The sequence below is a fragment of the Pogoniulus pusillus genome, chromosome 28 (genome assembly GCF_015220805.1).
Source record: "Pogoniulus pusillus isolate bPogPus1 chromosome 28, bPogPus1.pri, whole genome shotgun sequence".
NCBI lineage: Eukaryota > Metazoa > Chordata > Aves > Piciformes > Lybiidae > Pogoniulus > Pogoniulus pusillus.
Genome location: NC_087291.1, coordinates 14,472,555 through 14,485,354, shown reverse-complemented (window position 1 = coordinate 14,485,354; position 12,800 = coordinate 14,472,555). Strand labels below are relative to the sequence as shown.

Here is a 12,800-nt window from a genome sequence, read left to right as displayed (position 1 = left end):
GATGAGGATTTCAGATTGCTCATTCAACAGCAAACAAAAGTAATAATTTCCTAGTTTAGAAGCCTAGGAGAAAATACTTTCTGAATGTGACAGTATGTCTGTGGCAACTCAGTGAAGATTCCAGCTCCTCATCTACAGTTTGCTGCTGCAAGAGACCAACAAATTCTGTTCTTCCCTAGCACAAAATCATCAGTCCATGATTGTCTGATTCCAGCAGCCAACAGCTTGCAACTTTCCCTCAGTCTGTCTGGCTACCACAACAAGCAGATTTTGCAGGAGATGGACAATTCTTCACTTGGTCCCAAAGAAAATTATAATACAAATGGTTTATCCAACTTTCACCATGAGTAACATACTGCCCAGCATCACTGAGATACAAGTTGTATTTCTAATGCTCCTATAAATAGAAACAGGAAGCTATTTTTATCCTTCTGGCAGCTCTTACTTCCTTAACCTTCATTCTATAACAGAAGAAGTTTTTGTGTGCCAGAAGTAGTGAAGTGGTTGCTGTAGAATTGGTACCTTGCAAAGGTTTCCAGAAAATCAACACAGCTGTGCTGTTTTAAGCTATATATAGGCAAATGTATGTATCAAGTCTGAAAGAAGAAAGCTATATGTATAAGTCTGGATACTGAGGCTTATAATGAACTAAAACATTACATTGATTTACCTCTGCAACACCTGGTGTCAGCTGGCCAAACTGATTCATCTTTAATTCCATATTTCAATCTGATGCATTTGGAATATAAGATTCTAATGATCATGCCATGAATGGTCTGCTGAGGGCAGGCTACACAAGCCACAATGCAGCAGCAGAACTCTATTAGTCTCCTAGACACCTGTGTTCACTGCTGCTAGGTAGAAGGATGTTTGCCAAGTGGAGCCTCATCATTCTTGATTTACAACTGCTCTGGCTGAGATGTCACAGCAGGAAAAAAAAAAGACTTTACTGAAAAGTAATAGAGAAAAAAAAACACAAAAAAAACAAAGTAATGGAGAAAAAACCACCAAAAAAACCCCAGAAGAGTAAGAAGCATAATTCTTACAAAGAATTTTCCCTCAGCTTTGTATGTGCATGGGTGCACAGAAGCAGCTCAGCTTTGTGGTCTCTGGGTTTATTACTTCCTGAGCGATAGCAGTTGCTTCCAGCTTCCTGCCTGATAGGAAAACTGAAGTCCATTTTAAAAGCTCAGCCTTCATTTCAAAAGAAAATCATTTTTACAAATGTTCAGCCTTTGAAAGATGCCAAAGAGGAAAACTGACCTGTAAGGCCACACGTTTGAGAGCACTCAGACCAAGGGGACCAGTCAGAGAGCTGGCAGTTGACAGGACATTCCACCACGCAGGTCGTATTCATTTGCCATGTCTTCTCCAGGCCAAGCTAGAAGAAAATAGCCCATGGTCAGCATGCAACACATGGTTTGTGTCACTGGTGCAGGGTAGGCATTTGGACATGGTGAGTCTGAGACAACCAAGTGAACAGGAAGCAAATGCTAAATAAAAAGTAGAGGAATTGGAACATTTAAAAATCTCAAGTCACAGAATCACAGAATGGTCTGGGCTGGTAGTGATCACCAAAGGTCACCTAGTCCAAACCCCTCCGCAGTAAGCAGGATCAACTAGATCAAGGGAGTCCTAACACATATACTGACTTTTACATACATGCTGAAATCCTATTTTCATCTATTTTTAAACTAAATTAGAGCCTACAAATGCAGATCTTCAAGCAAAGGAAGAGAGAGTTTCATGGTCATGATTCTAGGGTAGGGTGTCCCTGGCCATGGCAGGGGTGTTGGAACTAGATGATCCTTGTGGTCTCTTCCAACCCTGACTGATTCTATGAGACAGTGCAGTGGCTACATGGTCCTTCGGACCGACTTTGTAAAACCATTTCCATGTCCTCACAAATTCCCATGCTCCAGGTTTTCCCTCATCCAAGGAAGAAAAGAGATAAACCCATTAGCACACACGTGAGGATATAGGAGGCAAGATGGGAATTTTACTGTTGGCAAAAATATTACCAGGACAATAATCACAGAAACATCCGGGTTGGAAAAGCCCCTCAGGACCACCAAGTCCAACCTGCAACCCTACTCTACAAGATACACCTTAAACCATAGCCCTGAGCACCACATCCAAATGACACTTAAACACAGGGTCAGTGACTCCACCACCCCCCTGGGCAGCTCATTCCAGTCCCTCACCACTCTCTCCATGAAAATCTTTTTCCTAATGTCCAATCTAAACCTCCCCAGTCTCAGTTTGTGGCCATTCCCCCTTCTGTCTCCAATTACCTGTGAGAAAAGCCCAGCAGCAGCATCTCCACAATGTCCCTTCAGGTAGTTGTAGACAGCAATGAGGTCTCCCCTCAGCCTCCTTTTCCTCAAAATAATCATCCCCACCTCCCTCAGTTGCTCCTCATATTCTCCAGGTCCTTCCCCAGCTTAATTGCCCTCCTCTGAACCCTCTCCAGCACCTCCACATCTCTCTTGTATTATGGTGCCCAAAACCGAACACAAGCCACTCAAGGTGTGGCCCCCTCAGAGTCCAGCCCAAGGGGACAATCACCTCCCCACTCCTGATGGACACAGCACTTTTAATCCAAGCCAGGATGCTACTGGCCTCCTTGGCTGCCTGAACACATTGCTGGCTCCTATTCAGCTCTTGTCTATTACAGCTCCCAGATCCCTTTCTGCCTGACAGCTCTCCAGCCTTACTGCCCCAAGCCTGTAGCGTCACTTGGGGTGGTTGTGACCCAAGTGCAGGAGCTGGCATTTGGCCTTGTTGAAACTCATCCCATTAACGTTGGCCCATTGATCCAGCCTATCCAAGCCCCTCTGAAGAGCCTCTCTACCCTCATTCCTGCAGCCTGCACAGCTTCAAAATGAGCTAAAAGGGTGGGCTGGTTATAGTGTGTATGTTACAAAACCTGAAAGAAAATCAATCCTGCCAGAATGAGCAGATCTCCAATTTCCCAGCATAAAAGACTCCTCTTTGGGTCTCTCTGGTGAATCTTTGGCATCACTGAGGCCGTTCAGAATCCCAGGAGGTTGTGGATAGCTTTTAAGTAAATAAAAATCCCCATGCAGTTGTTTGTTGAGTTTTGTTCTTTTAGAAAAGCAAGGGAGTAATTTTAAGACCTATTAATTTTAATGACTGGCAAAGTTAATGACATAAACCCAGCAGTTAGGACTTTAAAGAGGAACTAGAACAAATATTTCCTACTAAATACAAGCATAGAGCAATAATTAGGCACGACATTAACGTGTCCTTCATAAATAAACTACCACAAGCATTGGAAATGTCTCACTGACAGACTCACCAAGTCTTAAATATGCATTTGCACTACCACTTACTGAGACAAATGAGCTTTCAGACCTCTGCTTTATACATCAAAGGACAAGTTCTTGGCTTTTCTCTGTGGTACAGCATAACTTTGGTCATCCAACTATTTCATACAGGCAACACCTGAAACCTTTGGATAATCTGGAATTTGGATAATTAAGAGACCAGAGAACCATCTCTGATGCCTGTATTTGGGTCAGATCTTCTCAGCAAAGGCTTTAAAGCCTGCTGAATTGATTCCTGCCAAGTATAGAAACACAACTGTTCTCTTTCAAGACTGGCCTTCTCAGCTGGACTCTGGCAGCTAGAGAAGGAAAAGCTCAACAGAGACATTAGAGGTGAAGAAGAGAAAGCTGGAGGCTTACTCACAGTAATCTGTCATTTGCATGTCTTGGGTACTGAAGTGCTGCTGACAGAGATGTGGGGAATGACTGGCAGGCTGCGACTTGGTATTAATCACATGCTCCTCTCCCATCCCTCTCCTTCCCTTGACTGATGAACCACAATGCACCTTTAGGAACTTAAGAGGCTTGGAAGTTTGTTCAATGTCTCTCTCACCTGAAAGAGCCTGTTTGGGATGAGTGGTGGTTTCTGATTCAAGAATGGCAAGTAGTGGAGGGGTTACCCTGGTGGCACCAGCCAGGGACAGCAGGCTGGCAGAGCAGCATGCTCTGTAAACCCCAGGATCCACACAATGTAACTGTATTTGTTTACAGGAATGTTTGCCACCACGGATTAACCTCTGCTGGGGCCTAATCATGTAATTTCTTTGCCAGTAAAACAGAAAAGTTTGCTTCCTAATGCAGACAAAGCTGCTGGTTTCTGGGCTTTTGCTGATCTTTCACCCAAGGTAAGGGAGTAAAAATAACCCCATAAATATGAATGTGACCAGGACCAGCTTGCTTCAGCTGATTTGATTTTCAAATACTCGAGGAAAAGACAAGCCAAGCTCTTGTGATGTGCTAATTTTGCAGAGTTAGACACCAAGTAATGCAGTATTACTGTGCCTTGAGAGTTTGAAGTTAACATAGGAAGGACTAGGAAATAAGCTCTAGGAATTGATTTCTCCTGGCAGTAATCAGGATGACTGGCTAGCTTCTTTAGCTGATTGACTGAAACAAACACAAGACCTTACAGACACGTTAGGAAACCTGGACACAGGCAGGGGCTCGGAAGAAATGTCAGTATTTAACTATGTTAAAGCTCCTATCTGAGGATGGGGATGGGCAAAAGACAGCAGGAAGGATTTTTATATCTATATATATGGCTTCTATTAGTTTCTTGAATCACACATTGTATAGGAACTCAGACACTGCAGTCAGGTGTCTTCGTTTCATAGGGGTCAGGATAGGTTTAGCTACTCTGATCTCTCTTCTTTGCATATAATAACAAGAATCACATTTCTGTAAAGTACCTACACATAAATTCAACCACAAAATTGTTTTATTCATACACCTACTATAAAGATTTATGATAGCCCTGGGGAAATTCTGTTACCTTAGTCACTTGAAAATTATTTCATCCTTGTATCAGCAACTTTTCTACCCACATGCACCTTATTTTGAACTTCATCTTGTTGCAGTGTCCTTATAATGCAAAAACACAGAAAAAAACCCTGAACCCAACCCAAACCAAACCCAAACAACCACTCTGAAGGAACATCTGTGATTAGGTTAGTCAGAAGTGCATTGTTTTGATATTTTGATAGTTTCTTCACTACTCTCCTCTTATGACCTGGAAAGTCACATCTTCAGAGTGAAGGGCCTGGTAAGATCTGAACAGCTTGGCTTTCTTGTTAATCAGGCTAACGGGTTTTACTCCTCACAGTTATTGGATCAGCCTTTGACCTTGTTGTACCACTTCTTAGACATATATAATTCAACAAATAGTCTTAACAGTAGGACTAGAGAGTGGATCAGAGCTTTCTAGAGGAAAGCTATCTCTGTATCTCCGTATCCCTACATGGTCTAGCAAATCAAAAGGGCAAATAAGACTATCAAAGGGGTTGCTGATAATGCCAGGATCTCACTCAGAGACGTCTGTTGGGAAGTCATTTATGGCAAGTAGCTTTTGAGATACCATCTTGTTACCCTAATTATATCTATGGGTAATAAACTTTAATTTCTTAACTGTAGGAAAGTTCCTGAGGTTTACTGCAATGAGATTTCAGTGTAAAATGCTCTCATGTTCTGTTGCTCAAGTACTTGGTTAATAACAGGAATAATTTTTTGCCTCTGGTAAAAGAAATATGCTCCCCCTTTAAATCTAGTAAAGCATATCTCTGTGTGTTGAAATATTAATGTGAATGGGTATTTTTGATCAAGTTCTGGTATGTCTATCAATCAATACTGCAGTCTCTTACAAACAAGCCAAGAGTCAATACTTTTTGTTGCTGTTCTAATGTGTTAAAACATTAACAGAATGCATCAATACAGCCCCCTGTTAATTTCACAGGAACTTGCTGGTAGGTAGCCAGATCTTGATTTTTTTTTCCTGAGACAAAAATGATCAAATGTTTAGGTTTCATTATAAACCCAAGAGCTGTATGTGAAGGATGAACCCGGGACAAAAGTAGGGGACCAAACTCAGCTGAAACTTCCTGCCCTTGCTAAGAACAGATTCAGGAATCCAGGGTGCTTGAGGTTTGAGACCTCTAAGTTGGTCAGATACACCATTGCAAAACTACAGTCCAAAGTATATGATGAGTTTCCTTACTTATTTCACTTCTTATGAGGTTCTCCTTTATGGGCAAATCCTAAAGAGCAGCTACTAAGGCAGGAAGGTCCAACAGAAAAGGCGTTGGTACTAAAGTTGCTGTGGAGGCTACTCCACCTTGGTCCTTCATTGCAAGTTACTTTTTTCTAGTGTCAGGGTGGTGAGGGAAACCAGACACACATGTAAGATTGCCCTTAAAGTTGCACTCGTGCTGTCTTTCTGTTCTCCTTTGCATTACTATCTCCATGCAATGGAAAACATTAAGACCAGCACACAAAACGGCAGAAACCAGTGGCTGCCAGATTTGAAGTCAGCTTGAACTTCTGCAAAACAGCTCCTTCAAAACTGAAGGGCTCCTGTCTGCTAGTTACACCTCCCTGTATATTCCTATCTAATGCTGCATTCATGCTGCACGTTTTTCCACACTGGCTTGGGTATCTTTTGCATTGCACAGCTGGATACACAAAGTTAGCATTCAGCCCAGCTGCAGAATGACAAGTGAGAAACATTTTCCGATGCACCGAGTGAACGATTGATACTGGCAGCTGTCCAAGGCCCCACGCAGAAAATGTATCAAATTAAAATGATGATTAGTGTTCTGATTAAGATTTATTACCTTTATTCTACTTTATTAATTATTGTTTCTAAGTAATTTCCTTCAGGACATAGTAATTAGCATACGTTCACGGAGGCACTTAGAAGTAACTGAAGGAAATTGTCTAAGAATCACTGCTGATGGCACAGTTCATTTCAGAAGTACTTAACAATCCATAAAGAGCATTGCAAAACATCTGGTGATGATGGGTTCGATGCTGTAGAGCTCAGTTGGCTCAGCATTAATTAGTGCCATTAGGAGGGTGCTTACTCATGAGGGTGAGTCCTCCATTAGGAGGGTGCTACTCACCTCTTCACAATACTTCAGGTCAACCGATTTGCCATCGCTGCGAACGCAGTCGAGCATCCGTGTTTTGATACCATTACCACAGACAGCCTTCTCGCTCAGCTGACAGGTGCTCCAGTCTGCAAATAAAAGGAATTCAGCAGACACTTAGAGAAAACTCATACTGACCCAGTCTCCTACTCAATTCTAACTCTGATGGCCTAAAATGACCATCACAGGCAAGGGCTCGCAAAGCCCAGCTGCCATGTGCTTTTGGGAACAGCAGCTTTTACTGCAAACAGTCAGTGCCATGATGCCTTCCTGGCTCCATCTTAAGCAAAGCACAAAATGATTGGAGAAATACATTTCTTGGACTTGCAGCTTGCACACTTCACCCAAGTTACAAAGCCTCTGGTAATATTTCATCTGGATCAAGTAGCCTGAGTCAGTTTTTAGTGCAAGATCCTCAGCTGCCTCTGGATAAGAGAAAACTGAAAAACCTGGAAGTTGAATGAAGTCAACCACAGTTCCAGGCTGCCCCTAATCCCTGCACCCCAAATACCTGTCACGTTGTAGTCATAGTGGAAGCAGTTTTTGTTCAAGGTGCAGACTTCTGTCTCGGTGGCAGCAGGACAAGACTTTCCATCTTCTGGCTGTCTCAAGGATTCAGCTGACCTTTCACGGACACTACTTCCATTGCATGGCTTGGAAGGGAGATTGGGAACAGCTTTGATACCTTCACACTTGGATATGTCTTCATTAGAGTAACCCTTCAATTAATCCCCTCACAAAGCTCAAATGTAAAATAACAGGCTCATGCTTTTTCTAAAAGAAACCATTTCCTTGTCATTTCAGAGAGAATTTAGTCTGCTCTTCCACCTTGCTTCCACCCAAGGTGAAACATCCTCTAACTTGGTATCCTCAGCACTTTCCCAACTAGTTCCTATTTCAGTACTAGTACTTTGGAACTAGTTCACTCCTAAGTGGGATATTGAAATTCTAAATGCCATAGTGTACCACACCCTGAACACTCAGCAGTCCTGAAACACTTTTCCATATACAGTTTGGTGGGTTTGATATTTCTTCTCCAAATTCCTGTCAGGAAGGGTAGAGGTAACCCAAGTTTTGCTTTCTATGCACAGTCTTGATCTACAGACTTTGTTCATTAGAGGACAGGGACACTTTTAGTACAATGACTGCACTGCTTGAGGGGGGTACTCACAGCTAGACTCACAAGTCATTGCCCAAGCTGCTCAACCACAGTGAAGAAGAACCACTGGGGACATAATATTTTGGTTTGGACCAATTTCACTTAATGAAAAACAGTGGCACACTTCATTTGGCACCAACTGTTAACGACCCAAATGATGACAGTATAAGCAGACACATATCATCACCGCTCAGCTCAGTATCTTGGCACAATATGCCACATATATACATTTTTAAAGCATCCTCTTAAATCAATGATTGCTCCACTTCAGTGCATTGCTTACCAAAGAACACTGAGACCATGACCCCCATTCAGACATAACACAGTCCTCAGGACACGGCAATGTGCACTTCCTAGCTCCAAGTGGCATCTCTTCAGGATCACACAGATAGTCCTCTACAGTGTCAGAAGGACCATCCACGCTGTTTAGCATGCACCTGGGACACAAGGACTGCATGTAAACTGCATTTGCCATGGATTTTGTGCAGCAACACTGCTCCACAGTACTCTGAGGCATTTAACACTTTATCAGCACGTAGCAATCATGAAGTAACTGAAGGAGCAGAACTAAGAACTGATCTATGAATAGCAAAGAAAAGCTGAAGAGCCAAAAATAATCCTTGTTTTTTTGCAGATGACAGCCATATAAAGAACACAGAACTACATCAAATTAAACACAGCCATGGGTGGAAGAGAAGATTCCCTAAAATGAAGAAAAAAGTAATCCTGGTTTACCTGACTTTCCTTGTTTGAACACCTTCTCCACAGTTCTCTTTCAAGTCCACATTGGTCACCTTGCAGACACTCCAGGGCTCAGTAACCCATATGTACTGGCTGCAGTCGCTGTGGCAGGGAACTACCTCGTACACCTGGAATCCCCATTGAGGGTCAGTTTTTGTGGCACACAAGTAAGACAAACAGGCATCAGTAAAACAAAATTAAAAGGTGAGTGTTCTTTCTGGTAAGAATAAGAAATGTAAGCTTGCTGATTCAGAGGCTGCAGCAATAACACAGAGAAAAGAGTTGATAGAAAACTACAGAAACAGCAAAAAGCCAGAACAAAAGGCATCTAATGACAGATTCTCTGGTTTCCTCTGCCACTAAGCCCACACTATGGCATTCCCACCAAGAATATCAACACAACTAACATTAAAGGCTGTAACCAGGTTATACCTAGAGCATACCTTCCAGAAACACACTGCTAAAACTTGAGTTCTGTCCTTCACATCTCAACTATTGCATCCTACGGTTCTTAGTTGTGGGGGCTTTTTATTTCTGAAGAGGAGTAAATTCAAGGCAAATCTTACCAACATCTACTGCTTTACTTTGCTTTTCATTGTGGCTACTAATTAATGTGGCTAACCTGTTATGACTCTAATATACTTATGTACCATCATTAGTATTATGGATAGATTTGAATAGGGATTTGAAATATTATCTCATATAGCAATTTATAGAAGGTCCCAGGTATATCTTACCAAGAAAGGAAAAGAGCAGACAACACATACATTGGAGTAGGATCACAAAGCAGTTATATGTGTGTGTTACAAACTCTTACCTGAGCCTGAAGAAAGCATTTTCATGAACCCCAGAGCAAAAGCAAAGACAAAAAAAACCAGGAAAGAATTATTAGGACGAAACATTGGTATTTAAACGGTATCTATTTAGCCCTTATAGCAAGCAACATCCTGTGACTTCTGCCAAGCAAAAGGTACCCAATTTTTAGCTCTTGACTCTCCCTTGCTGGCACAAGCCACTTTTGTAGAAGGTTGCCCTTGGTGGAAAATAGATGTTTATAAATCACAACTGGTGAGAAGAGATTGTAAATTAGCTAGTTTCTTTCTTAGTCCCTAAAACTCTCTCCCCTTTTTGCCTATAGTGACCACCAACTCTTCACATAGTAGAGAATCCAGTGTCCCAAAGCAAGAAAAATATTTAGTGGTTTTGGGTGATCCTGGACTACTCCACTAATCAAAGCTTTCCTAACAGTATTAAGTGCAATAGACCCAGGGGAATAAAAGGAGATGGCAGAACTCATCCTTCCAAAGTTCCTATGTTGTTCAATGAGTATCTTAATTATGTATAGATTAATCTCATTGTTTCAAAATTCTCTTATACCAGCTAACTTCACATATCATTCTGGATATCAAGGCAAGACAACTAATATATCACACAATCTAAGATAATTGTCTTTACAAAGTCCTTGGTTTCTTTTCAGCAGCACTGCCTCAGTAGAAAATGAATGATGAAGGTTTGGTGGCTTCTCAGTCAACAAAATACCATCAGTCACAAAAGCTCCAGTGCCTTGAACATGTATAGACAGCCTGATGGATCACTATGCAGATGTCAGACCACCACAGTCAGCATATCTGGGCCTTCTTTGGACTACTTAAGCATTAACTCAGGTGCAAGTATGGATGGTGTAACTGCATGATCAGGAAGGTATTGGCCTGAGTGCACAACTTGTAGTCACTTGATTTATTCTTGTCCATGATTTCCAAAGTAAGAATGGAGAAGCCTTAAATTGGGGAAATGTCTCTGCATGTCTCACCCTGGTTGGCATAATGAGAAATAGATAAACCCTGCTTTTCCAAGAACACAATCATTGAATATTTTGCAAGAGAGACAAAGGAGAGATCTATATTGCACTGCATGTGTTTAGTGGTGTTCTGATCCTGCTGCATTTCTGTAGCTATGACTGCAGGCCAAAGCATTTGGCTGGTGTAAGGGGACAAATAACACCCGGAGCCAGTGAAGAGAAGAATGCCATTTTCTCTAGCAGTCTCAGATTAGTCTCTTCATTTGAAAACCTCTGGAGGCCACTGGCATGATTTCATATAAAACATGACTCTATCTTTACTGTAACTATGAAGACTTTAGCCTACAGAAGTACTGAGCAGGCTTCATTCAGCTGAACTGTGGTTTAGGAGTCACCCTGGCATGCATGGCACAGAAGGACAGATGCTCAGTGAGACTGTGTTCAGTCCTCCTCCAAAGTATACTCACAACTGCCAGCCCTGAGAGCAAATTGCTCTAAAACTTGGCAAACACACTCAGCACTGTATTTTGGTGCTTCCCCAGCCTTAGCATTAGAAAATTTTCCAAAGCCTTAGCAAAAAATCTGCCTGTAGCAGTCTAAGCCTGTTGCCTTTTATCCTTTCCATCATGATCACCAAAACATTATTTCCTCACTTTTTTGCACCAGACTTTTGTGTGGATGCTGGCAGACTGCCTCCCACCTTTTCATCCATGGGCTAGTCAACACGTTGCAGCCTTTCCTCAGAGTTCACAATTCACAGACCTCAGCTTACAGCACAGCCTCCCTCTACATCATCTTCCCACTTTGTGGGCACCAAAGTCCCAGTCTAAGCATTATGCTCTGCATGTATGCCAATGAGCACGTTACACAGGTAAGCAACAAACACCTGCTTAAACCAAGTTTAATAACTGAAATACTTCTTCTGAGGAGACAGCAGTTGTCCAGACGAATGAATGGTGCACCACATTTAGACTAAATGAGCAACTCAAAACTTGAATGCAACAAGCCTTCCCTGCATGCTCCTGACTTGACACTGAACGTGTTTGGAAGTGAAGGAAACAGCCTCTATTTCCATCACCACTCCTATCTTATCCGGAGAGCAGACATCACGTGGAAGTGCCATGTTTCAGGTTTATCTTTCCAATAATTACATCTTGAATCCTGTGTTATTGTTTGGCAAGTACACGTACAAATCAAACTCAAGCAACACACCAAAGCCAAGTCAGAGTGCCAGTAGAGGGCAATAGTGTTGCATGCAAGTGGCTAGCAGCTCCCTAGCAAAATCACCTCTGATGCAGAAAAACAGAAGCTTAGTACCACATGCATATTAAAACAGGAAAAAGCCTTCTGCAGAGGCTATAATTTCCTCCTATTGCAACACATTCCTTTTAATTTAAAGCATATTTACACGCTGACCCAAAGCCAGCAAGCTTCATTCTTTTTTTTCCTCCCCCTCCTTTTCTACATATTGCTAAAGCACTCACAAACTTAGTTTATTAGCTGCAGTTCAACACTTACTGTTCTCTAAATTAGAACTAATTACACTGCCTAAAGTAGCAAATTAGATCGACAAGTCATCTCGCTCCGTGCTAGCAAAATGTCAATAGGATAATATTAAGTACATGGGTTTTTATTCAAATGTAAATTGACAGCACATTTCTTTTTCTTTCACTCTTTGAATATTTACAGAGAAGGCTGTGTGGCTGTTTAACAGGCCCCTGCAGAGTAAATTAAATTCCACAGGAACATGAATATAAATCAACTCTGAAAAGCATAACTTAATTGACAAGGAATATTTCTTTTCCTCTCTAAAATTCTCTGAGTAAATAGGAGTAAACAAGATTCAGAGGTTTGACTTGGACTAGTGCTAAACTAAATGTTCATTAGTGGTCAAAACGCTCCCAGGGTGATCTTGGATCACATTTGCTGGCTTAGTTTGACGTGAAGAGGATCCAGACTGTGCAGTCAGGCTGCCCTGTACTGGGAAAGTCGTGTGGTTAGTGGGATGACTAGGAGATTGACTTCAGAAGTGTATTCCTGACTGGGACTGCAGTGCCAGGGCAAGTGTACCTGGGAGATCAAGCTCCAGCTGGACTGAAGCACACTAAAGG

The 12,800-nt window shown here is 42.0% G+C and overlaps 1 protein-coding gene across 1 annotated transcript in view; it reads right to left on the bottom strand.

Moving 5' to 3' along the window:
- The window catches only part of THSD7A (thrombospondin type 1 domain containing 7A), a 278,576-nt gene that overhangs the window by 17,533 nt on the left and 248,243 nt on the right, over positions 1 to 12,800 (bottom strand). The window contains exons 17-22 of the mRNA XM_064166895.1: positions 9,709 to 9,714; positions 8,886 to 9,019; positions 8,434 to 8,587; positions 7,503 to 7,644; positions 6,965 to 7,080; positions 1,264 to 1,381 (exon numbers count right to left, since the gene is read on the bottom strand). Of these exons, the coding sequence (XP_064022965.1) occupies positions 1,264 to 1,381; positions 6,965 to 7,080; positions 7,503 to 7,644; positions 8,434 to 8,587; positions 8,886 to 9,019; positions 9,709 to 9,714 (670 nt within the window). The remainder of the gene's footprint in view (positions 1 to 1,263; positions 1,382 to 6,964; positions 7,081 to 7,502; positions 7,645 to 8,433; positions 8,588 to 8,885; positions 9,020 to 9,708; positions 9,715 to 12,800) is intronic.